This window comes from Macaca thibetana, chromosome 19, assembly GCF_024542745.1.
Source record: "Macaca thibetana thibetana isolate TM-01 chromosome 19, ASM2454274v1, whole genome shotgun sequence".
NCBI classification, from domain to species: Eukaryota; Metazoa; Chordata; class Mammalia; order Primates; family Cercopithecidae; genus Macaca; species Macaca thibetana.
The window spans coordinates 3,382,921-3,406,795 of record NC_065596.1 but is presented as its reverse complement, the minus strand read 5'-3'; the positions used below and the strand labels follow the sequence as shown (position 1 = coordinate 3,406,795).

At 38.2% G+C, this 23,875-nt stretch overlaps 1 protein-coding gene across 1 annotated transcript in view; it reads right to left on the bottom strand.

The window, feature by feature from the left end:
* The window catches only part of LOC126942258 (zinc finger protein 85-like), a 68,374-nt gene that overhangs the window by 29,906 nt on the left and 14,593 nt on the right, over positions 1-23,875 (bottom strand). The window contains 3 exon segments of the mRNA XM_050769636.1: positions 3,074-5,202; positions 18,288-18,383; positions 18,889-19,015. Of these exon segments, the coding sequence (XP_050625593.1) occupies positions 3,911-5,202; positions 18,288-18,383; positions 18,889-19,015 (1,515 nt within the window). The 3' untranslated portion in view covers positions 3,074-3,910.

The following is a 23,875-nucleotide window of genomic DNA, read 5'->3' as shown; positions in this document are numbered from 1 at the left end:
CGCCTGTAAGCCCAACAATTTGGGAAGCCAACGTGGGTGGATCACAAGGTCAGGAGTTTGAGACCAGCCTGGCCAATACGGTGAAACCCCATGTCTACTAAAAATACAAAAATTAGCCTGGCATGGTGGTGTGCCCCTGTAGTCCCAGCTACTCAGGAGGCTGAGGCAGGAGAATTCCATGAACCCGGGAGGTGGAGGTTGCAATGAGCCAAGATTGGGCCATTGCACTCCAGCCTGAGCAACAGAGTGAGACTCTGTCTCAAAAAAAAAAAAAAAAAAAAAGTATTGTATATTTCAAAACAACTGAGCGAATTTCAAATGTCTCCCCACAAAAAAATGATAGGTAAGAAAGTTAATGTTATTTAGCTTAATTGTTCTATATTATATGCATATATTAAAACATAACATTGTACCCCATAAATGTATACAACTATGATTTGTCAATCAAAAATAGTATTAACTTTTTTCTTAAAGAGAGAGAAATAAACCTTAAGAAATCGGGCCAGAGAAAAAAAGTGTTTTTTCAATCTCAACATTTCAGAAAACATCTGGTGCGGTGGCTCACACCTGTAATTCCAGCAATTTCAGAGGCCGAGGCGGATGGATCACCTGAGGTCGGGAGTTCAAGACAGCCTGACCAACATGGAGAAACCCAGTCTCTACTAAAATACAAAATTAGCTGGGTGTGGTGGCGCATGCCTGTAATCCCAGCTACTCGGGAGGCTGAGGCAGGAGAATCACTTGAACCCGGAAGGCGGAGGTTGCAGTGAGCCGAGATCACGCCATTGCATTCTAGCCTGGGCAACAAGAGCAAAACTCCATCTCAAAGCAAAACAAAACAAAAATTTCAGAAAACATATACATATATTTTTTGTATCTCAAATGGCTTCCTCAATTAGTAACGTAGGTAAGTAAATGTTTAATATTATAAGCATTCTGAACTCAACATTCAGAAATATGTTGATATTTCCTATTCAAAGTAATACTTTAAAAGACAGATGTTAAAACAACTGTTTAGAGTAAAATTCTGATTTTTTCTTAAAAAAATATATTTGAATATATATTTTACACTATATTTAAATTTATCCAATAAGCATAATTACTCAACAATAAGAAAATTATTATAAGGAACCAATTTGCCTTATTTAATTTTAAAACTGACAAGCACATGATGTTTAAGTGCTTACTTATCTAGTGTTACTGGAGTATTAAAGAGCAGCACTCAATAAGAAATCTTTTCATTGATATTTATATCTATGCTGTAAGTGAATATAGATTATAATGTAACAGAATTAACAAATAAAAGCTAATAAATTTTCTTTACACTCACTGTTTGTTGGGCACTCTTCTGGTACCTTTATTTGCATTAATTGCTTTAATCTGACAAAAACCCTAGAATTTATGCACTGTCATCCTCACTGTACAGCTGTACTCAGGTCATACAGCCTATACGTGGCAGAACTCGGATGCAATCAGAAACCACCTGATACTGAGTTTCAATCTTAACCATTTATGCCCAACACCCTCATAGCCAATTCTTTTTATATCTGACCTAACATTTTGCTTTGAATTTTCTAATTTTGTAGAAATAAAAATCTAGAAAACAATTATTTTAATCACAGTGTGTAGAACTTGATTTTTGGTTTAAAGTAGTCATTACTAAGCCAAACACAAATACTTTGTTAAACGGATTCTAATATCCCTCTTATGACTTAAAACAGTCACTAATTTTACTTTTGAAATGTAGTGAGTTTTTATATTAAAAGCTAGGATAAGCCTAAAATTATATATAAAAAAATTGTGGTCTATATGTACATCATCATATATTCAGTGGTCTACAGTTTTTTAAAGTTTTAGAAACACTAAAATAAGAATATTTTTCCTATCAAATAATTAGGGAATATTGAGTTTTCTCAGGGACTAAAATGAAATAGATTGAAATTACCATATCAGTCTCTTACCAATGACCAAGGATTGGGTAGTTAAGTGACCAATAATAACAACTGTAGACTTAACTTCACCGACTAAAAAAATTAAATAAAATGAGAAAAATTTCTCCAAATTGTTACATCAATATGTAAAAGAAATATTATTCCAAATTTCAAATGCACAGGAAATCATTTTATTTTGCAACACTTAACATTCACACTTAAAAACAGAAGATTCAGGCCGGGCGCAGTGGCTCACGCCTGTAATCCCAGCACTTTGGGAGGCCGAGATGGGAGGATCACGAGGTCAGGAGATCAAGACCATCCTGGCGAACACTGTGAAACCCCATCTCTACCAAAAAATACAAAAACTTAGCTGGGCGTGGTGGCGGGCACCTGTAGTCCCAGCTACTCGGGAGGCTGAGGCAGGAGAATGGCATGAATCCGGGAGGCAGCGCCTGCAGTGAGCCGAGATCACGCCACTGCACTCCAGCCTGGGTGACAGAGCGAGACTCCATCTCAAAAAAAAAAAAAAAAAAACCACAAGATTCTGTATACCAATGTCAGCTGTGCTATATCATAGAAAATCACATTTAATATTCTTCACTTGCCACTAATTCTCTTAATATTTTAAGATTTGTTGTTGTTGTTGTTGTTGAGATTGAGTCTTGCTCTGTCACCCAGGCTAAAGTGCAATGGCACAATCTTGGCTCACTGCAACCTCTGCCTCCCAGATTCAAGTGATTCTCCTGCCTCAGCCTCCTGAGTAGCTGGGATTACAGGCATGTGCCACCATATCGGGCTAATTTTTGTATTTTTCGTAGAGACAGGGTTTCACTACGTTGGCGAGACTGGTCCCGAACTCCTGACTTCATGATCCACCTGCCACAGCCTCCCAAAGTGTTGGGATTACAGGTGTGAGCCACTGTGCCTGGCCTTAAGATACGGTTTCTATTACATTTTATATTTGCCACACTTTGTGTAAGAATCTAAGAAGAATTATTTTTGGCAGGGGTGTGGTAGCTAATGTCTGTAATGCCAGCACTTTGGGAGGCCAAGGTGGGTAGATTACTTGAGGTCAGGAGTTCAAGACCAGCCTGGCCAACATGGTGAAACCCCATCTCTACTAAAAATATAAAAATTACCTGGATATGGTGGCAGGTGCCTGTAATCCCAGCTACTTGGGAGTCTGAGGCAGGAGAATCACTTGAACCTGGGAGGCACAGATCGCAGTGATCCAAGATCACACCACTGCACTCTGGCCTGGGTAACAGAGTGAGACTCCAACTAAAAAAAAAAAAAAAAAAAGAAAAAAGGTTTTGCCACATTATTCACACTTGGAATTCTCCAGTATAAATTATATTACCTACAATCAAGTGTGAAAACCATTTAAAGGCTTTTTCACATTCTTCACATTTCTAGGGTTTTGTACCCGTATGATTACTTTTATGTTTGTAAAAGTTTAAGGTGTTGTTAAAAGCATTGTCACATCTTTCAGGTTTGCAGAATCTCTCTCTAGGATGAATTATCTTATGTCTATTAAGAACTGAGGACTTGTTAAAGGCTTTGTAAAGTTCTTCACACTTTTATGTTTTCTCTCCAGTATTACGTGTAATAAGATTTGAGAACTTGTTAAAGGCTTCATCACATTCTTCACATTAGTAGGGTTTATTTTTCTTTTTTTTTTTTTTGAGACGGAGTCTCGCTCTGTCGCCCGGGCTGGAGTGCAGTGGCCGGATCTCAGCTCACTGCAAGCTCTGCCTCCCAGGTTTACGCCATTCTCCTGCCTCAGCCTCCCGAGTAGCTGGGACTACAGGCACCCGCCACCTCGCCCGGCTAGTTTTTTGTATTTTTTAGTAGAGACGGGGTTTCACGGTGTTGGCCAGGATGGTCTCGATCTCCTGACCTTGTGATCCGCCCGTCTCGGCCTCCCAAAGTGCTGGGATTACAGGCTTGAGCCACCGCGCCTGGGCTAGTAGGGTTTATTTTTCACATGAATTCTCATTTTTAGTAAAAGTCAAGGACTGGTTAAAGGCTTTGCCACATTTAACACATTTGTATGGCTTCTCTCCAGTATGAATTATCTTATGTTTAGTAAAGGTTGAGAACTGGTTAAAAGCTTTGCCATATTCTTTACACTTTCAGGGTTTCTCTCTAGTATGAATTCTCTTATGTTTAGTAAGGCTTGAGGACTGCTCAAATGCTTTGCCACATTCCTCACATTTGTAGGGTTTCTCTCCAGTATGAATTCTCTTATGTCTAGTAAGCCTTGAGGACTGCTTAAATGCTTTGCCACATTCTTCACATTTGTAGGGTTTCTCTCCAGTATGAATTCTCTTATGCACAGTAAGGTTTGAAGACTGGTTGAAGGCTTTGCCACATTCTTCACATTTGTAGGGTTTCTCTCCAGTATGAATTATCTTATGCACAGTAAGGTTTGAAGACTGGTTGAAGGCTTTGCCACATTCTTCACATTTGTAGGGTTTCTCTCCAGTATGAATTCTCTTATGCATAATAAGGTTTGAAGACTGGTTGAAGGCTTTGCCACATTCTTCACATTTGTAGGGTTTCTCTCCAGTATGAATTCTCTTATGCATAGTAAGGATGGAAGACTGGTTGAAGGCTTTGCCACATTCTTCACATTTGTAGGGTTTCTCGCCAGTATGAATTATCTTATGCATAGTAAGGTTTGAGAAACGGTTAAAGGCTTTGCCACATTTTTCACATTTGTAGTATTTCTCTCCAGTATGAATTCTCTTCTGTCTAGTAAGGCTTGAGGACTGCTTAAATGCTTTGCCACATTCTTCACATTTATAGTGTTTCTCTCCAGTATGAATTCTCTCATGTTGACTAAGGATTGAGGGCCAGTTAAAGGCTTTGCCACATTCTTCACATTTGTAGAGTTTCTTTCCAGTATGAATTCTTTCATGTTGAGTTAGTTGAGAGAGCATGCAAAATGATTTGCCACATTTTTTACATTTGAAAGGTTTCTTTCCAGTATGTCTTATTTTAGGTCTATTTGAATTTGAAAATATATGAAACACTTTTATATATGTATAACATTGAAATATTTTGCTCTGGGTAGTTGTGAAACATTGATTAAGTCCATTATAACCTCCTTTGTGCAGCTTACACTCATTCACACTTCTACAGCCTTTATTTAATTGTAAGTTCTTATGTCCACATTTATTGTATCTCCTCAGTATCATTTTTTGGAAAGAATCTTTTATGTTTTGCTCTGGCCAAAGTTCTTCAACAAAATGAGAACGCATAACTAAAAGAAATTAAAACAACAAATTACTCCACTTACTAGGCTCAGATAAATATACAAATCAAACCTATAAAAGCATACAAATGACATAAGCAAAATAGCTATCAAAATACCACAGGGTCTAATTTCTTCATAAATATATAAATGAAACAAAAACTTAAGGGTCAAAATACATTTGTGGAAAATGTATAAATGAGTTAAATGTGTGCAGTGCCACAGGTGAGCACAATGCAGAATCATATAAAAGGAAAAGAAAAGTACATTACATTTAACCAATACAGCTATTCCTGCCCCCTAATATAACACAGTGCCTTCAGAAGCAAATTGCCAACTCCTGGTTTCTATTTTAAAATACAAGAAAAATATTGGCACATACATCTAAATTTCTGGCTTCTAGGGTTCTTACCAGACACTGGTTTCGGTCTCCTATAACACAAAATGCTGAAATAAATGGGGATATACTTTGGAATAACAGTTTGAGAGTGCTGAGACCAAAGATAAATGGTACAGCACCACAGAGACTGCAGTATTACAGACAGGGAAGAGGTGTATCAAGTGATTACTGACTATTAAGAAGAAATATGAATAAACTCAACTAAAAAAACACACACAAAAAAAATTTCAGACAAGACACATTCTAAGGACATGTATGAGAGACTCACAGAATCTCTAGCCAAGACAATTTGTTTCAGACTATGCCAGGAGAAAGCTACTACATTATAAAGATTGTGACAGGTAGCTTGTTTTTAATGTCCAAATCCCAATCAAAGATTATAATGTATACAAAATATTAGGGCAGCACAGGCCCATCAAAAACATTATTAAACTTTCAGAACACAACCATAAAAATGATATAAATATGAAGAAGCTGAACAAACCAACTAGGATACACACACACAAAATATTTATAACACACACAAATATTAGAAGAATTTCAAAAGTCACAGACAAAAAGATAATCTTAGGAGTGGCAAGACAAAAGTGATGTGTCATTTATTAGCATAGTCTTATAACCAGTGAATCTGTGAACAAGAATTTTGCAGGCAAGAAGACAACTGTGTGACATAGTCAAAGTCCTAGAAAAAAAATTCTGTCAAGTGAGAAAAATATCATTAGCAAACTGTTCTAACAAATAAAAAGTAAAAGACATTCTAAAATAATTAAATCCTGAGAAAGTATATTGGCACTACATATGTCCTATATAGCAAAAATGCTGAAAGCAGTTCCTTCTACTGAAAATAACATGATGCAATAAAAAACAACAAATAATCACATGTAAATACTATCTGGGAAAAATATGCACATACACAAAACAGAATTTCACAGCATTACCATAATGGTGCAGAAAACACTTTTAATTTTTCTCTAAAAGTTGAAAGATAAAAGCATAGAAATTATCATCTATTAATGAATATACAACACAAAAAGATATAATTAGCTATATCAGTAACCAAGTTGAGAGCAGATGTAATGAGGAAGAATTTTTGTATGCAACTGAAGTTAATTTTTTACCAGATTAAAATATATTGCTGTACCTTTTAAGTTTTATGTAATCCCCAAGATACCAGAAAGAAAATATCCGTATAGATACACAAAAGAAAATAAGAAAGTATAAGCATATGAATACAAAAATCAAAAAGACACAAAAAAGACAGAAAAAGAGAAAATTAGGGACAAAAATAAAATAAAACAATTAATAGAATAACATTAGTAAGTCTTTCTCCTTTAGAAAATTACTTAAATAAATATAAAATTAACTTCCCAATCAAGAGACATACCTTAGAAAAGTATTTAAATATATATAAAATTAACTTTTCAATCAAGAGACATACTTTCTATAAAAGGATTTATTTGAAAATTTAAAAATCAAGATCCAACTTGCCTTTCTACAAGAGGCAGTTGAGATCTAATAAAATAATGAAAGTGGCAAGATGGAAGTAGACATTGCATGCAAACATTAACCAAATAAAAGAAGAGGTCAAAATAACATTATACAAGCGAAATCTTAAGCCAAAAACTGTCATACTTTATAAAATGTACTTGAAATCAAAACTCCAAAGGGAAAAAGAACATTAAACAATAATAGATTAATTTACTGGGAACCTATAACAAATATGTGTGTGTGTGTGTGTGTGTGTGTGTATCTCACGTTAGAGTTCCTAATAAATGAAGCAAATATTGACAGAATTGAAGAAGCACATAGAAAGCAACATAGAGAGCAATATAATTACAGTAGGATATTTCAGTACTCCACTTTTTGTAATAATAAGACAAGACAGAATATTAGTAAGTGAACAGAGGACTTAAAGGCAACATACAACAAATATTTTTAACAGAGGTATAGAGAACACTCCTCAGCATCAGGATATACACTCTTTTCAATAGCCCATACAACATTCTCCTTGATAGTTCACCTGTTAGGCCAAAAAAAAAAGTCTTAAAATTTTTTAAACTGAAATTTTATGGATTACTTTGTATGACCAAAATGGAATAAGACCATAAAACAATAATAGAAACAGCTGAAAAATTTTACAGATATATGGAAAGTAACAGGCTTGGTGCGGTGGCTCATGCATGTAATCCCAGCACTTTGGGAGGTCAAGGCAGGCCGATTATGAGTTCAGGAGATCGAGACCATCCTGGCCAACATGGTGAAACCCATCTCTACTAAAATATAAAAAATTATCTGGGTGTGGCGGCATGCGCCTGTAATCCCAGGTACTCGGGAGGCTGAGGCAGGGGAATTGCTTGAACCTGGGAGGCGAGGTTACAGTGAGCCAAGATCCTGTCATTGCACTCCAGCCTGGGTGACAAGAGTGGAAACTCTGCCTCAAAAAAAAAAAAGAAAGTAACACACTCTTGAGTGTGCTCTTGTTCAAAGGTTAAAATGATTACTACTGTGACACTGTTCATGCTGCTCTATGTAATCTTCACATTGAATGCATGTTTTTCAAAATTCTCATTGCATTTTCGAAGAGCTACGAACAGCAACCCAAAAAGTATAGCAAATCTCAAGAGACAACAACGTACAGAAAAATCTTCAAAAAGAGGAACAACGTTAGAGCCATTATAGTTCCTGATTTCAAAACACATTAAAAAGCTACAGAATTAGGCCAGGTGCAGTGACTCACACCTGTAATCACAGCACTTTGGGAGGCCATGGTGGGCAAATCACAAGGTCAGGAGTTTGAGACCAGCCTGCCCATCATACTGAAACCCCGTTTCCACTAAAAATACAAAAATTAGCCAGGTGTGGTGGCATGCACCTGTAGTCCCAGCTACTCAAGAGGCTGAGGTGGGAGCATCACTTGAACCCAGGAGGTGGAGGCTGCAGTGAGCTGAGACCATGCCATTACACTCCAGCCTGGCCTGGGTGACAGAGTGAGACTCCATCTCAAAAAAAAAAATAAAAAATAAAACAAAAAAAAACCCCCAAACAACAACAACAATAAAAAAAACAAGCTACAGAATTAAAACAAATTGGTAGGAGTCTCAAGGTGAAAAAGTAGACTAATCAAATAGAATGCTGCACATATATAAACTTCCACATATATGGTAATGTAAAGAGTGATTTGTATACCCTTAATTATTGCAACATTTTTACTGAAGCCAACAGGTAAATGCAAGCAAATTTCTGTCACCAAATCATTCAGTATACATAATTTGAAATATAAAAATATTGGAATGTCAAAGCTGGGTGTGGTGGCTCATGCCTGTAATTCCAGCACTTTGGGAGGCTGAGATGGACAGATCATGAGGTCAGGAGTTCGAGACCAGCCTGGCCAATATGGTGAAACCCCTCCTCTACTAAAAATACACAAATTAGTTGGGCATGGTGGTACGTGCCTATAGTGCCAGCTACTCCGGAGGCTGAGGCAGGAGAATTGCTTGAACCCAGGAGTTGGAGGTTGCAGTGTGCCAAGATTGAGCCACTGAACTCCAGCCTGGGCGACAGAGTGAGACTCGTCTCAAAAACAAACAAACAAAATAAAACAAAGAAAAATTGGAATATCACCCAGATTTTAAAACGCAGGAAATATTCTAACAACTATAAAGTGAAAATTCAATGACACGATGCAAAATAAAATGAGCCAGTCACAGGTTTTGAGAACATGGACATCCAAATCATGTTATAGACCAAAGAGGCTTAACAGACTCATACAAAACTTTCCAGTCAAAAGCAAGAGATCCTCTCTAGTAAAAAGCACAATATTCCTATTTGTACCTGGTATATTCCGTTAGGACATATACCAAATGTTATTAAATTTAAGAATACTAGCTGGGTGCAGTGGCTCATGCCTATAATCCCAATATTTTGAGAGACCAAGGTGGGAGGATCACTTGCGGACAGAAGTTTGAGACCAACCTGGGCAACATAGTGAGACCCTGTGTCTACAAATAATCAAAAAAATTAGCCAGACATGTTAGTGCATGATGTCGTTTCAGCTATTCAGGAGGATAAGGTGGAAGGATCACTTGAGCAAAGGAGGTTGAGGATGCATTGAACCAATATCATGCCATTGCACTCCAATCTGGGTGACAGAGTAAGATCCTATCTCAAAACAACAACAAATAAATAAGATCAAAATTATTCAGTTTTCTGACAAAAACTGAATGAAACTAAAAATTATGAGCAAAAGTAAGACTAGCAGATCAAAAAGTAAATGAAAAATTTTTTTTTTTTTTTTTTTTTTTTTTTTTGAGACGGAGTCTCACTCTGTCGCCCAGGCTGGAGTGCAGTGGCCGGATCTCAGCTCACTGCAAGCTCTGCCTCCCGGGTTTACGCCATTCTCCTGCCTCAGCCTCCCGAGTAGCTGGGACTAGAGGCGCCCGCCACCTCGCCCGGCTAGTTTTTTGTATTTTTTTTAGTAGAGACGGGGTTTCACCGTGTTAGCCAGGATGGTCTCGATCTCCTGACCTCGTGATCCGCCCGTCTTGGCCTCCCAAAGTGCTGGGATTACAGGCTTGAGCCACCGCGCCCGGCCTAAAGTAAATGAAAATTAAACACATTATTCAACATTTTCCTGCTCAGGGGTCAAAAATTTAATTTTTCAAGGATGTCAATACAAATTATAGTGGTGAACAAATTCAATATAATCTCTATAATCCAATAGCATAGTTTTTTTTTTTTTTTTTTTTACAGAAATACTATTTAGAATTTTAAAATTTGATTATAAACTATAGCCAAACACCCATAAAGAAGAACAAAGAGGGCCAGGTGTGGTGGCACATGCCTGTAGCTGAGACGGGTGAATCACTTTAAGTCAGGAGCTCAAGACCAGCCTGACCAACAAGGAGAACCCCGACTCTACTAAAAATACAAAAGTTAGCCAGGCATGGTGGTGGGTGTGTGTAGTCCCAGCTACTTGGGAATCTGAGGCAGGAGAATAGTTTGATTCCAGGAGGCGGAGGTTTAAGTGAGCTGAGATCGTACCACTGCACTCCAACCTGGATGAAGGAACAAGATTCTATCTCCAAAAAAAAAAAAAAAAAGGAATGAAGAGGCATTATAGTTTCTAATTTCAAAACATATTAAAAGCTACAATAACAAAAACAATGTGGCATTGACACAAAGACAGATAAACAGATGAAATAACAGAATAGAGAACCTGCGAATGAACTCTCCCGTATATGGTGAAATCATCTTCCACAAAGTTGCCATGAACACACAGTAGAAAAAATATAAACTCTTCAAAAAATAATGTTGAGCCTGGCTAATGTGACAAAACCCTGTCTCTACTAAAAATGCAAAAATTAGCTGGGCACGATGGTGGGCACCTGTAATCCTAGCTACTTGGGATGTTGAGGCAGGAGAATCGCTTGAGCCAGGGAGGTGGAGGTTGCAGTGAGCCAACATCAGGCCACTGCACTCCAGCCTAGGTGACAGAGCAAGACTCTGTCTCAAAAAATAATATGTTGAAAAATGACTATTAACACTGATAAAATAAAGTTGGATCATTTCATTGAACCATATATGAAAAATATTTTTAATAAAATGCTTAGAAATAAAAAGAAACTAATAAATCTCTTAGAAAAAATATGGGGAAAAGAAATGGCATTCATCTCAGCACCATTTTCTTAGATACAACATTAAACGCATGAGAAAAAAACAAAAAACAAAAAACTAGCCAGGCGCGGTGGCTCACGCCTGTAACCCCAGCACTTTGGGAGGCTGAGGAGGGCGGATCACCAGAGGTCAGGAGTTCAAGACCAGCCTGGCCAAGATAGTGAAACCCCGTCTCTACTAAAAATACAACAAAATTAGCCAGGTGTGGTTGCATGCACTCATAGTCCAAGCTACTCAGGAGGTTGACAGGAGAATTGCTTGAACCCGGGAGGCAAAGGTCGCAATGAGCCGAGATCCCACCACTACACTTCAGACTGGGTGACAGAGCAAGACTCCCTTTCAAAAATAATAATAATAATTTTTAAAAAACAGAAAAACTTAACTGCAGTATACGTCAAAATTTTTGCACATTAAAGAAAATATTCAATAGGTGACAATGCCTCCTAGGAAATTGGTAAAAATATTTGCAAATCGCAGGTGACAGGAATTAATATGAGAATATATAAACAACTCTTAAAACTGAAAAATAAAGTTGAATAACTTGTTTTACAAATAGAAAAATAATTGAACTAATTTTTATCAAAAAAGATACACAAAGGCCGGAATTACGGTGGCTCACACCTGTAATTCCAGCAATTTGGGAGGCCAAGGCGGGCGGATCACCTGATGTCAGCAGTTCAAGATCAACCTGGACAACATGGTGAAACCCCATCTCCACTAAAAATACAAAAATTAGCTGGGCGTGGTCGTGGGCACCTGAAATCCCAGCTACTTGGGAGGGTGCGGCAGGAGAAACGCTTGAACCTGGGAGGCCGAGGTTGCTGTGAGCCAAGATCATGCCACTGCACTCCAGCCTCGGTGACAGAATGAGACCCCGTCTTTAAAAAAAAAAAAAAAAAATATATATATATATATATATACATATACACACACACACACACACACAGAGACATAAATGGAAAAAAAAGAAGTACTTAAGAAGACACACAAAATTATTAATTTATAGAGAAATGCATAGAAATTGCATGACAAAATTACCTGACACCCATTAGAATGGGCACTATAATTTTTTTTGAAAACACCAAATCTTCTGATGACACAATAAAAATGAAATCCATGTTGATTTTTGGTGAAAAACAAGAATGAAGTCATTACTTAAAAATATTACATTGGCCGGGCGCGGTGCCTCATACCTGTAATCCCAGCACTTTGGGAGCCCAAGGCGGGCAGATCACATGAGGCCAGGAGTTCGAGACTAACCTGACCAACATGGAGAAACCCCATCTCTACTAAAAGTACAAAATTAGCCGGGCATGGTGGCACATGCCTGTAATCCCAGCTACTCAGAAGGCTGAGGCAGGAGAATCGCTTGAACCCGGGAGGGGGAGGTTGCGGTGATCTCACTCCGTCTCATAAAAAAAAAAAAAAAGTTATAAATATTTCTCAAATAATTAAAAATAAAATTATTATCAAATACAGCGATCCCATTTATAAATCTATATCCAAAATATGCAACACAGAACCTGGAAGACATATGTCAACATCCATGTTTATTGTACCAGTATTCACAAAAGCAAAAAAACTGAAGCAACCCAGATATCTCCTTGATTTATAAACACATCAAAAAATGTAACATACATATGCAATGAAATATTATTCAGCCTTAAAAAAACTTCTTACATTTTAAGATAAACTTTGAAAATACTGTCACCTGAAATAAGCCAGTAACAAAATGATGAATACTATGATTCCACTTATATGAGATAATTTAAGTAGTCACACTTATAAAAAAAAAAGTAGAAAGGTGTTTGTCAAGGGCTCCACAGAGGGTAAAATGGGTTGTTGTTACTTAATGGGTACTGAGTTTTAATTTCACAAGATGTTAAAATTTTAGAAGTCTTTTGCATAACAATGTGAATAGACTTAACATGCCTGAAATGTAGACTTTTTTCAGACAGGGTCTCACTCTGTCACCCAAGCTGGAGTGCAGTGGCACAATTATGGTTCACATTAGTCTCAAACTCTCAGTCTCAAGTAATCCTCGCTTCTCAATCTGCCAAGTAGCTGGGACCACAGGTGCATACCAACATGCCTGGCCAGTTTTAACATTTTTTTTTGTGGAGAGAAAATCTTTATATCTTTCCCAGGCTGGTCTCAACATTTTGGGCTCAAGAGATTCTCCTGTCTTGGCCTCCCAAAATGTGAGAATTACAGATGTGAGCCACCACTATGCCTAGGCCTGAAATGTACATTTCAATAGATTTAAGATGGTAAATTTTACATGTTTTTACAACAAATTTTTTAAAAGAAAAATGAAAAACTACAGAATTATAAATCTTTTCAAAAATTACCTTCAAATCACAAAACTGCTTCTCTTACACAAAGGAAACAAATGTTCATCATTAAACACATGGTGAAAATAAGACTATTTCCATGACTACTCCCTGAGACAAGATAAAACAATCATTGAAAATCAGCTAAGAATATATATAAGTTATAACCAAAATTGGGGTTATATTTATAGATAAACATACACAGATATATAATCTGATTGTGATAGATGTATGGCTAATTTATCTAATTAAACCCCACATTGACTTAAAATGTACAAACAGAATTGCTCATTGTCTAAAATTATAATACCTAAGTAAAACAAAAAAAACAATAAACCAATGTTAAGAAACCTACACTGGGCCGGGCGCGGTGGCTCAAGCCTGTAATCCCAGCACTTTGGGAGGCCGAGACGGGCGGATCACGAGGTCAGGAGATCGAGACCATCCTGGCTAACACGGTGAAACCCCTTCTCTACTAAAAAATAGAAAAAACTAGCCGGGCGAGGTGGCGGGCGCCTGTAGTCCCAGCTACTCAGGAGGCTGAGGCAGGAGAATGGCGTAAACCCGGGAGGCGGAGCTTGCAGTGAGCCGAGATCGCGCCACTGCACCCCAGCCTGGGCGACAGAGCAAGACTCCGTCTCAAAAAAAAAAAAAAAAAAGAAACCTACACTGAAGACACACACTATAACAGAAATGCTTATTCATAAAATCTGTAATGCAACATTGATGTACAATTCAGAAAATTTGTCTGGATAACTACAATGTTTGGCTGTAACTGTGTACTCAGGGAAGGCATTTTGAGTCATTGGCATAAACCATATAACAGCAAAATTTCAGAGAATGCAGAATAATCATAAATAAAAGATTCTAATGAGAAACTTTTTTTTTTTTTTTTTTTTTTTGAGACAGAGTCTCGCTCTGTCACCAGGCTGGAGTGTAGTGTTGTGATCTCAGCTCACTGCAACTTTTGCCTCCCGGGTTCAAGTGATTCTCCTGCCTCAGCCTCCCAAGAAGCTAGGACTACAGGTGTGCACCACCACGTCCAGCTACTTTTTGTATTTTTAGTAGAGACAGGGTTTCACCATGTTGGCCAGGATGGTCTCAATCTCTTGACCTCATGATCTACCTGCCTTGGCCTCCCAAAGTGGTAGGATGACAGGAGTGAGCCACTGCGCCTGGCCAAGAAACTTTTTAATAAATAAGCATTTAAAAGAAACTAGAGTTGATTTTTGTGTTTTAAATATATGCTATTCTTACACAAAATGAAGCTGTTGTAATCCAACTTTAAAAGTAGTCTTACGGCCGGGCGCGGTGGCTCAAGCCTGTAATCCCAGCACTTTGGGAGGCCCAGACGGGCGGATCACAAGGTCAGGAGATCGAGACCATCCTGGCTAACACGGTGAAACCCCGTCTCTACTAAAAAAAAAAATACAAAAAAAACTAGCCGGGCGAGGTGGCGGGCGCCTGTGGTCCCAGCTACTCGGGAGGCTGAGGCAGGAGAATGGCGTGAACCCGGGAGGCGGAGCTTGCAGTGAGCTGAGATCCGGCCACAGCACTCCAGCCTGGGCGTCAGAGCGAGACTCAGTCTCAAAAAAAAAAAAAAAAAAAAAAAAAAGTAGTCTTACATTTATATACACACACACACACACACACACACACACGCAAAATAGGGTTAGAGCCTCTGATATATATAATAAATATTTGGAAATAAATTATTATTTAGATACAGGTTAAAGAAAGTGGGTACGAATCCTATAATTCTTTTTTTGCCTTCAGGAAACTTAAATTTATAGGTAACTATTTTAGTAAACATGGAGTGCCTACTAATTATCTAATTTACTTCAAACATAACATATACATTCTAGCATATTGTCCTAAATGTCTGAATCCAAAATCACAGACAAATTTGGAATAGAAAATACAAAGTAAAAACATATAGGGAGAGTGAAGTCAGTAAGATGGAGAAATAACAGTTGCCCTATTTTCTTATCCCTCCAACAGCAAGAAAATTTCTCAACCATCCCTGACAAAAAAGCTTTTATGAGAGAACCAGGCCTCATGGCTCGAACCTGTAATGACAGCTACACGGTACATTAAGGTTGGAGAATTGCTTCAGGCTAGGATTTCAAGACAAGCCTGGGTTATGTAGCAACACCCCATCTCCAAAATGAATACCTTTGAGAGAGCTTTACCATCCAGTTAGGGAGCTGTGAAACTCTGCTATAGCTCAAAATTGAGGAATGTTTCTCTTCAGAAGGCAGACCCTCATTCCGGTGGCAAACTACAAGACCCCCGTTCTTGGCTACGGACCAGAAAATCGCTCACCTAATTTGGTCGCACTGAGAATTCTACTTACTCTGTAATCATCCCAAACTTTTACCAGCCACAATCTGGGAGAGGTCCTCTTCTTCCAGAGGTCTGGAAGAAGACACTCATTTACAACCATGCAACAGGCCTGCAGACGTTGGTCTTTACTGTGCTGTGGTCCCTGAAGCAGTTCAATGACTTAGTTCCAGCTCTCTGAGCCACAGTTCATGGCCAGTTCTGCTTAGATAGATATTCACACAATGACCTGAGGAAATGCTCTCTGGTACTCAGTGAAAGCCATATTCATCTGCATCCCAATGTAAGGCCTACCATATGCAGACCCAACTGCAAAAATCTGTCCTACTGTCTGCCCTGCAGTGCAAAATCCTGAAGGATATTCAGTCTGTCCAAAAATAAAATGGGAATTACAACTACACAAGCCTCTATAACAAACCAACTAAAGGTGGACCCAAGTGCAGACCCAGCAGCCTTGTGACGAAGCTAAACCTCTCTCTACTGCAAACCCAGAAGACATCCCATCACCCTGGGACCCAACGAAAGATCTTTACCTCCTGAAACCAGTTTATAAAAACTCAAAGAGGTGGTTGCTTCTTCAAATTTACAGACACCAATGTAACATTATATTGTGCCCATTGTCAATGCTTCTATTTTAACATTGCACTGCAAGTATATGGCAGAAGAAAGTCAAAAAAATGATAAATATTTCAATGATGAAGTCATTAAAATTGAAGACAAAAAAAGTAAAAAGTTGCTGTTTGGGCCGGGCGCGGTGGCTCAAGCCTGTAATCCCAGCACTTTGGGAGGCCGAGACGGGTGGATCACGAGGTCAGGAGATCGAGAGACGATCCCGGCTAACACGGTGAAACCCCGTCTCTACTAAAAAATACAAAAAAATAGCCGGGCGAGGTGGCGGGCGCCTGTAGTCCCAGCTACTCGGGAGGCTGAGGCAGGAGAATGGCGTAAACCCGGGAGGCGGAGCTTGCAGTGAGCTGAGATCCGGCCACTGCACTCCAGCCTGGGTAACAGAGCAAGACTCCGTCTCAAAAAAAAAAAAAAAAAAAAAAAAGTTGCTGTTTGTAGATCATATGATCTCATATTTTAAAAACCATAAACAAGGCCAGGTGCGATGGCTCATGCCTGTAATCCCAGCACTTTGGGATGCCGAGGCAGGTGGATCATTTGAGGTCAGGAGTTTAAGACCAGCCTGGACAACATGGTGAAACACTGTCTCTACTAAAAATACAAAAATTAGCTGGGCGTGGTGGTACACGCCTGTAATCCCAGCTACTCAGGAGGCTGAGGCAGGAGAATTGCTTGAACCCGGGAAGTGGAGGTTGCACTAAGCCAAGATCACACCACTGTACTCCAGCCTGGGTGACACAGCGAGACTTATTCTCAAAAACAAAAACCATAAACAGTACATTAAAACCTGTCTAAATTAATAAATGCACTCAGTAAATTAGCAAAATATAAAATTAACATACAAGTTATGGTTCCATACATTAAAACAAATTATCTGATAAAATAGAGAAAAAGAAAACAATCTTATTTACAATAGCATTAAGATAGTAAATTTCTGAAAACAAATTTATCCAAGGATGTAAAAAATCTTTACAATTAAAGATACATCAATGAAAGAAATTAGAAAGGACAAATAAATTTAAAAACATTTTATATCTATGGATTGAAAGAATATTGTTAAAATGCCATATTATTCAAAGTGAGCTATAGATTCAATAAACTCCCAATCAAAACTTAAGTGGTAGTTTTTTCACAGTAATGAAAAACACGATTCTAAAATGTACATAAAACTACAATAAACTTTGAATAGCCAAAGCAATCTTGAGGAAAAAGAACAAAGCAGAGAAACATCATACTTTAAAATGTCAAACTATATTTCAAGACTATAGTTTTAAAAACAGGATGGAATGTGCAGAAAAATTAAGAACAACAAAAAAAGAACAGAAACCACTACTCACACCTTTCAGATATAATGCAAAAAGAAAACTTAAAAAGTAGTTTAACATAGAGTTCCTCAAAATTATGCAGATATTTGTGTATCTTCCAAACAATGGAAAACTAGTCAGACTGTGCAGTCTCTTATATGCCACGAAGAGGACTTCGGCTCTCACTGTAAGCTTGAAAAAAGATCAATGAGGGGAAAGCAGAATCCATAGAGAATTCAAAAGCATAAGATGGAAGATGCCCCGAAATGAGAGGAAAATTTTAAAAACAACCCAGCTTTATAGAAATTATTTGTTTTGAAACACAGCTTCCCCAAATTACGTTTTAAAGACTAGCTTTCTCTTTGACCTTGGGACCTCTCATCTGTGTTGTTTGTTGTGTTCACTCTCACCTACCTGGGGGTTCATCCACTATCTCATGTTGCTTCATATTCCAGGGCTCTTTTTCTTTTTCCAGACAGGTAATTAGGTCTGGCTTAGAGGCAACAATACCTGTTTTATTAAAAGTAAATAATATTAATCTTGCCCATATTCTGTAATTACCAACTTAGTAATGTGTACAATAAAGAGGATGTAATAGAATATTCTAGTAAATTAATCCCAAAATACTAATTTATAACAGAAACTTCTAACTATTTAGAAAACATTTTTAATTTGTAGGTACTTAATTTCACTACCCAGAACTACTGAATCAGAAATTGATGGTGGCAATTAGATTTTAAAGTGTGGGAAACAATATTTTAGGCCACTGAATTTCTGGAATTAACACTAATCCAGAGCTAAGAATGCAGATTAGCTCAGGAATGTGGAAAGTTAATGTCAAAATAAAACATCCTGAAGAAATTGTCTTCTACATGGATAAATCAGCAATATTTTCTTGAAAATGAGGATCTGAAACTCATTTATGCAAAGCATACTTTACCAAAAAACAATCTACAAAGAACAGAAATAAAATATTTAGGATATATTAGAAATGGTGTATTGAAGTTATTCTCACCCAGGAAGACCAGGTTTCTGTAGTTCTCTAACATCACATTTCTATATAAATTTTGCTGTGCAGTGTCCAGGCATTGCCACTCCTCCAGAGAGAATTCTATGGCCACATCCATAAATGTCAATGATGGCTGAAAAACATACAAACACACGTATTTACCAAGTGGCCACGGGCAGAATTTTTAATTTGACTCAAGGTGAAATGTGAGAGTAAAGAGAACTGGTTCTGACTTATAGGACTGACTAAAATTGTCCAATAAAATGAATTTCTTTTTTTTTTTTTTTTTTTTTTGAGACGGAGTCTCGCTCTGTCACCCAGGCTGGAGTGCAGTGGCCAGATCTCAGCTCACTGCAAGCTCCGCCTCCCGGGTTCACGCCATTCTCCTGCCTCAGCCTCCCGAGTAGCTGGGACTACAGGCGCCCGCCACCTCGCCCGGCTAGTTTTTTTTTGTATTTTTAGTAGAGACGGGGTTTCACCGTGTTAGCCAGGATGGTCTCGATCTCCTGACCTCGTGATCCACCCGTCTCAGCCTCCCAAAGTGCTGGGATTACAGGCTTGAGCCACCGCGCCCGGCCAATAAAATGAATTTCAACACAGAAATATTCTGAGAAAATAGAGCGGCATAGGATCCACAACATCAGCGTATAGATGCTGTTTTTCTGGATAACAAAGTATAAAATCAAGGGCATAAACACAAACGTACATTTTTGAGTGCTATATTTACATTCTAAAGAATGAGGTGTGTGTATTTTTCAGATCAAAAAGACATGCTAAGTTAGAAAGTACCTCTTAAATTTTAATGTTATACAGTACACTTGATATCTTTTTAATGCAGATATTTTTTCAGAAGATCTGCAATAAAGTCTGAGTTGCTCATCATTAATGCCAATGTTTTTGCCCCACAAAGATTTTGTCAAACATCAAGTAAAAGAGCCTGTGTTTTTCCCAGTTTTTCTGGCCTGTAAGCAAAGATGAGAGCTTTCATTTTCCAAACACAAACACATGCAAAGAAAACCTAAGAAAGAAGGGAAGCTTCCAGATTAAATATGATTATTTATGCATGTCAGCTGCATAAAGATACTTAATAATAAAGAGAAAAATAATTAACTCTATAGTAAAAAAAAAAAAAAAAAATCTGTCAGAGAGCTCTTTAACGAAGTGAATCATTAATATAAAGTGCACAAGGACAAATTTTTATAATGTGCTGATACACACAGGACACAGCATCACTACTGAAACATTGTCACCATACAGAAACATCAGTTTTATGCAAAGTTCAAGATACAGATAACTTCCATGTTCTGTAACTTTTAATACTGATATTAAGTAGTCTTTCTTTAGTACCCTATACAGCATGTATCTTCTAATTTTTTTTATAACTTTCTGGGTGATAAATGCCATCCTGTTTAAATAAGCATTTTTTTAAATCCTGTTTTGCATAGAGCTAATGGAGAGCACAGATGGAATCTCAACATTACATCTTCTCCATTTTTACCAAGAACCCCCAATTTTTCTCAAGAGAAATCTTGAGTATCCACACCTTCCCACAGTCCACAACCACAAAGAGAACAATTTTAATATTGCAGATTATAAATTCATGGGGAGAATTCTGCATGGCATATAAGAAACCAAGACATAGAGAATGTAGAAAAGGCTTTGGTATATAGGAAAGAAATATTTTGCAGAGATCACTGGATATTATATGAATTTTTAAAAGTAGTTAAAACAAACTCATTAGGGAGGAAAAACACAAAAGTAGAGAAGTAAAGATTTGCAAGTACTAAGCGCATGGCAGTCCAGGAAGCAAAGTGGACACCGCTCTTGATCTGAGACACGTTTAGCTAAAAGAAAAGCCTTTTTTTCCTCTTTATCTTCCTCCTCTGGATTCCTGCTCAGATGAGATTCTTTGGACAAATTACACCTGCATCTTGAAAATATGCCTTTAAAGGTTTCAGCACCACCTGTTAACCTGCTAGTACCACACCCACAGGCAGAGGGACCAAAACCTGCAGAAAAGGCCCACCCATTTTGGTCCTTTATAACAGAAGGGATTCAGGAACAATGAACTGCTCCATGGGGGCAAAAATAAAAATTTCTCTTTCCAGCCGGGCACGGTGGCTCACACCTGTAATCGCAGAACTTCGGGAGGCCGAGGCGGGTGGATCACCAGGTCAAGAGATCGAGACCATCCTGGCCAACATGGTGAAACTCCACCTCTACTAAAAATACAAACATTAGCTGGGTGTGGTGGCATACAACTGTAGTCCCAGCTACTCAGGAGGCTGAGGCAGGAGAAACGATTGAACCCAGAAGGCAGAGGTTTGCAGTGTGCTGAGATCGCGCCACCACACACTAGCCTGGCGACACAATGAGACTCCATCTCTAATAAATAAATTTCTCTTTTTCTGTCCTCAGGTGCCCTCCCTTGCCACAGACACCAACAATTTCTGCTACAGTAATGGAAATATGGGCCACACTGCCCTGTGCCTACCAAACCCAAACAGAAAAAGGCCCTGTAACCACCCTCTAGTGCAAAGATGAAACTTAACTCTCATGAATGTATCTTGAATCCATCATACCTGATTCTGGCCTCACCTTAGAGTCACATGAGGGACTTCATTAAAACGACATGGATGCTTCCACCCAGAATAAACAAAATCCATGGAAAGGGCACAAGTAAAGAGATTTCTGCCAATTTTTCATGTAATCCTAGTTAGAAATCTGGGCTGAGGCCAGACACAGTGGCTCACGCCTGTAATCCCAGCACTTTGGGAGGCCAAGGTGGGCGGATCACGAGGTCAGCATATCGAGACCATCCTGGTTAACATGGTGAAACGCTGTCTGTACTAAAAATACAAAAATCAGCTGGGCATGGCAGCATGTGCCTGTAATCCCAGCTACTCAGGAGGCCGAGGCAGGAGAATTGCTTCGACTTGGGAGGTGAAGATTGCAGTGAGCCGAGATCTTGCCACTGCACTCCAGCCTGGAGACAGAGCTAGACTTCATTTCAGAAAACAAAAGAAAGAAAGAAATCTGGGCTGATAACCATTTAGCTAAGCATTGCCTCTCAAACTTTAATAAGCTTAAAAATCACTTGGTAATTTTGGCCCCATTCTATGTATTGTAATTCTGATAGTTTTGATGCGGTTTAAAATGGGTGTTTTAAACAAGTTCCCTGTCGGTGATAATGTTGCTTCCCCTGGGTTCATGATTAGCATTAGTCAGAGAAAGCAGGCACAGGACAGAGTCGCTTACACTCAGCACTTCTCACAACACAAATACTTCTAGGACAAATGAAGACAACTCATCTCCATTCTGAAGGATCATATTCTTCACTGGCTCTTTAAAGTTTACAGAACAAACAGCAAAATCTGAAGAAGTCTGCATTTTATAAACATGTGAACGTGTACTAATGCAATAATTACGGAGCACTGTGCTGGGAATAACACACTATTGGATTTAATCCTCATAACACCGAGGGAGCTGGTACTAAGTATTTAATAATTCCCAAAATTTAGATAAAGGGTCCGGCATTTTTATTTCTTCTTCTGTTTGTCATCAATTTCTTTAAAAACTGTATAGAATAAAAGCTAAATACAGACTGATGAGAGGGATAAGGAAAGAATTTAGTGTAGTTTTGAGACATTTTTATTGTTTTATGTTTAATTTTTTGTAACCTGTCTAGCAACTAGTGGATCTGCAGGAATAGAAAACAAGTTACTAAATGGAATGCCTCTGCAAGCACCAGTTTTAATTGAAAATTTAAAAATTAAGACCCTAAAATATACTTTTTTTCATTTATCTGCTTTTGGGTTTCAAGAAAGCATGAGCACCAGCTCTAGAAAAAAAAAAAAGAGAATTCACCAGCCAAACCTCTGATCTCTTCTAATCAGTTCTATGAGGCAAGGCTCCAGAGTGGAGACAGATCTAAATAAGGCCTCCCAAAAGGGTGATCTGAACAGAATTAGGGCAGGGAGGGGACCCTATATCGAATTCTGCTCTCTACGCCATTGAAGGTACTTCCAGTTCTGTTTTTCCTAAGCTTACCTAAGAGAAACTTAAATCCCAGAGTTTGTATAATTTTTATAACTGCACCCTCAATTTTATAACATAATAAATTATAAGCAATTTAAACAAATTTCTTACAGATTTCTAGGGTAATTTTATTAGAAGACAAATATGTATTCTTAGCAAGGTAAAAGAAATAGAAATAACAATAAAAAGTCTCCATCTATAAATAGCCCTTCAGGTGATGACATCAGAAGTCACAACAATATAAAGAACGTGGCCCCAGAGAAGCCCAAAATCTTTCTGCACACATCTATTCATTCTACCAATTATATAATGCTTAATTCAACCATTTATGCAGTTGCTAGTCTAGACTAAAACTTCATAAATGGTAGAGACCATGACTGCTTCATCTATTTTTCTAATGGCCATATGAAATGGAAGCAATTAGTGTGTCTGTTTGAGTTCCAGACCTCCTCCTCATTTTTCACCCAAGTACTAGAAAACTGGAGCAACTCTCATCTGGGTGCCAACCAAAGACATCTCTTGTATGAGGGGAGGAACAAACACAGGATGACTCATTTCTCTTACACTGAGACAGAAGCAGAATTAACCAACCACTCTTGTCAGCCTAACACAGTTCTGCTCTGAACATCCTGAAATGTCTCAAAGATGCCTACATGATTGCGAGAGGATTCCCAGTGACTCTGGGCTGATGGCCCAATGATGAGCCAGGAAAGAGAGACTCAGGCTGATTCTAAATAGAAAATGAAACTGCCCTGGACGAGCTCCAGAACCTGAATTACCTGTCGTGATTAGCAAACTCTTAGATAAGAAGAAAGACAAGAATACTCCAGTTTCACATTTATAGGTAGGTATAGTTGTGGTTATGGCTCTGGATACATTGTGGCCTTGATCCCTCACTCCTAAGATGCTTGTTTAGACTTATAGATTCTGCCATCAGATTCTATTTACACTAGGA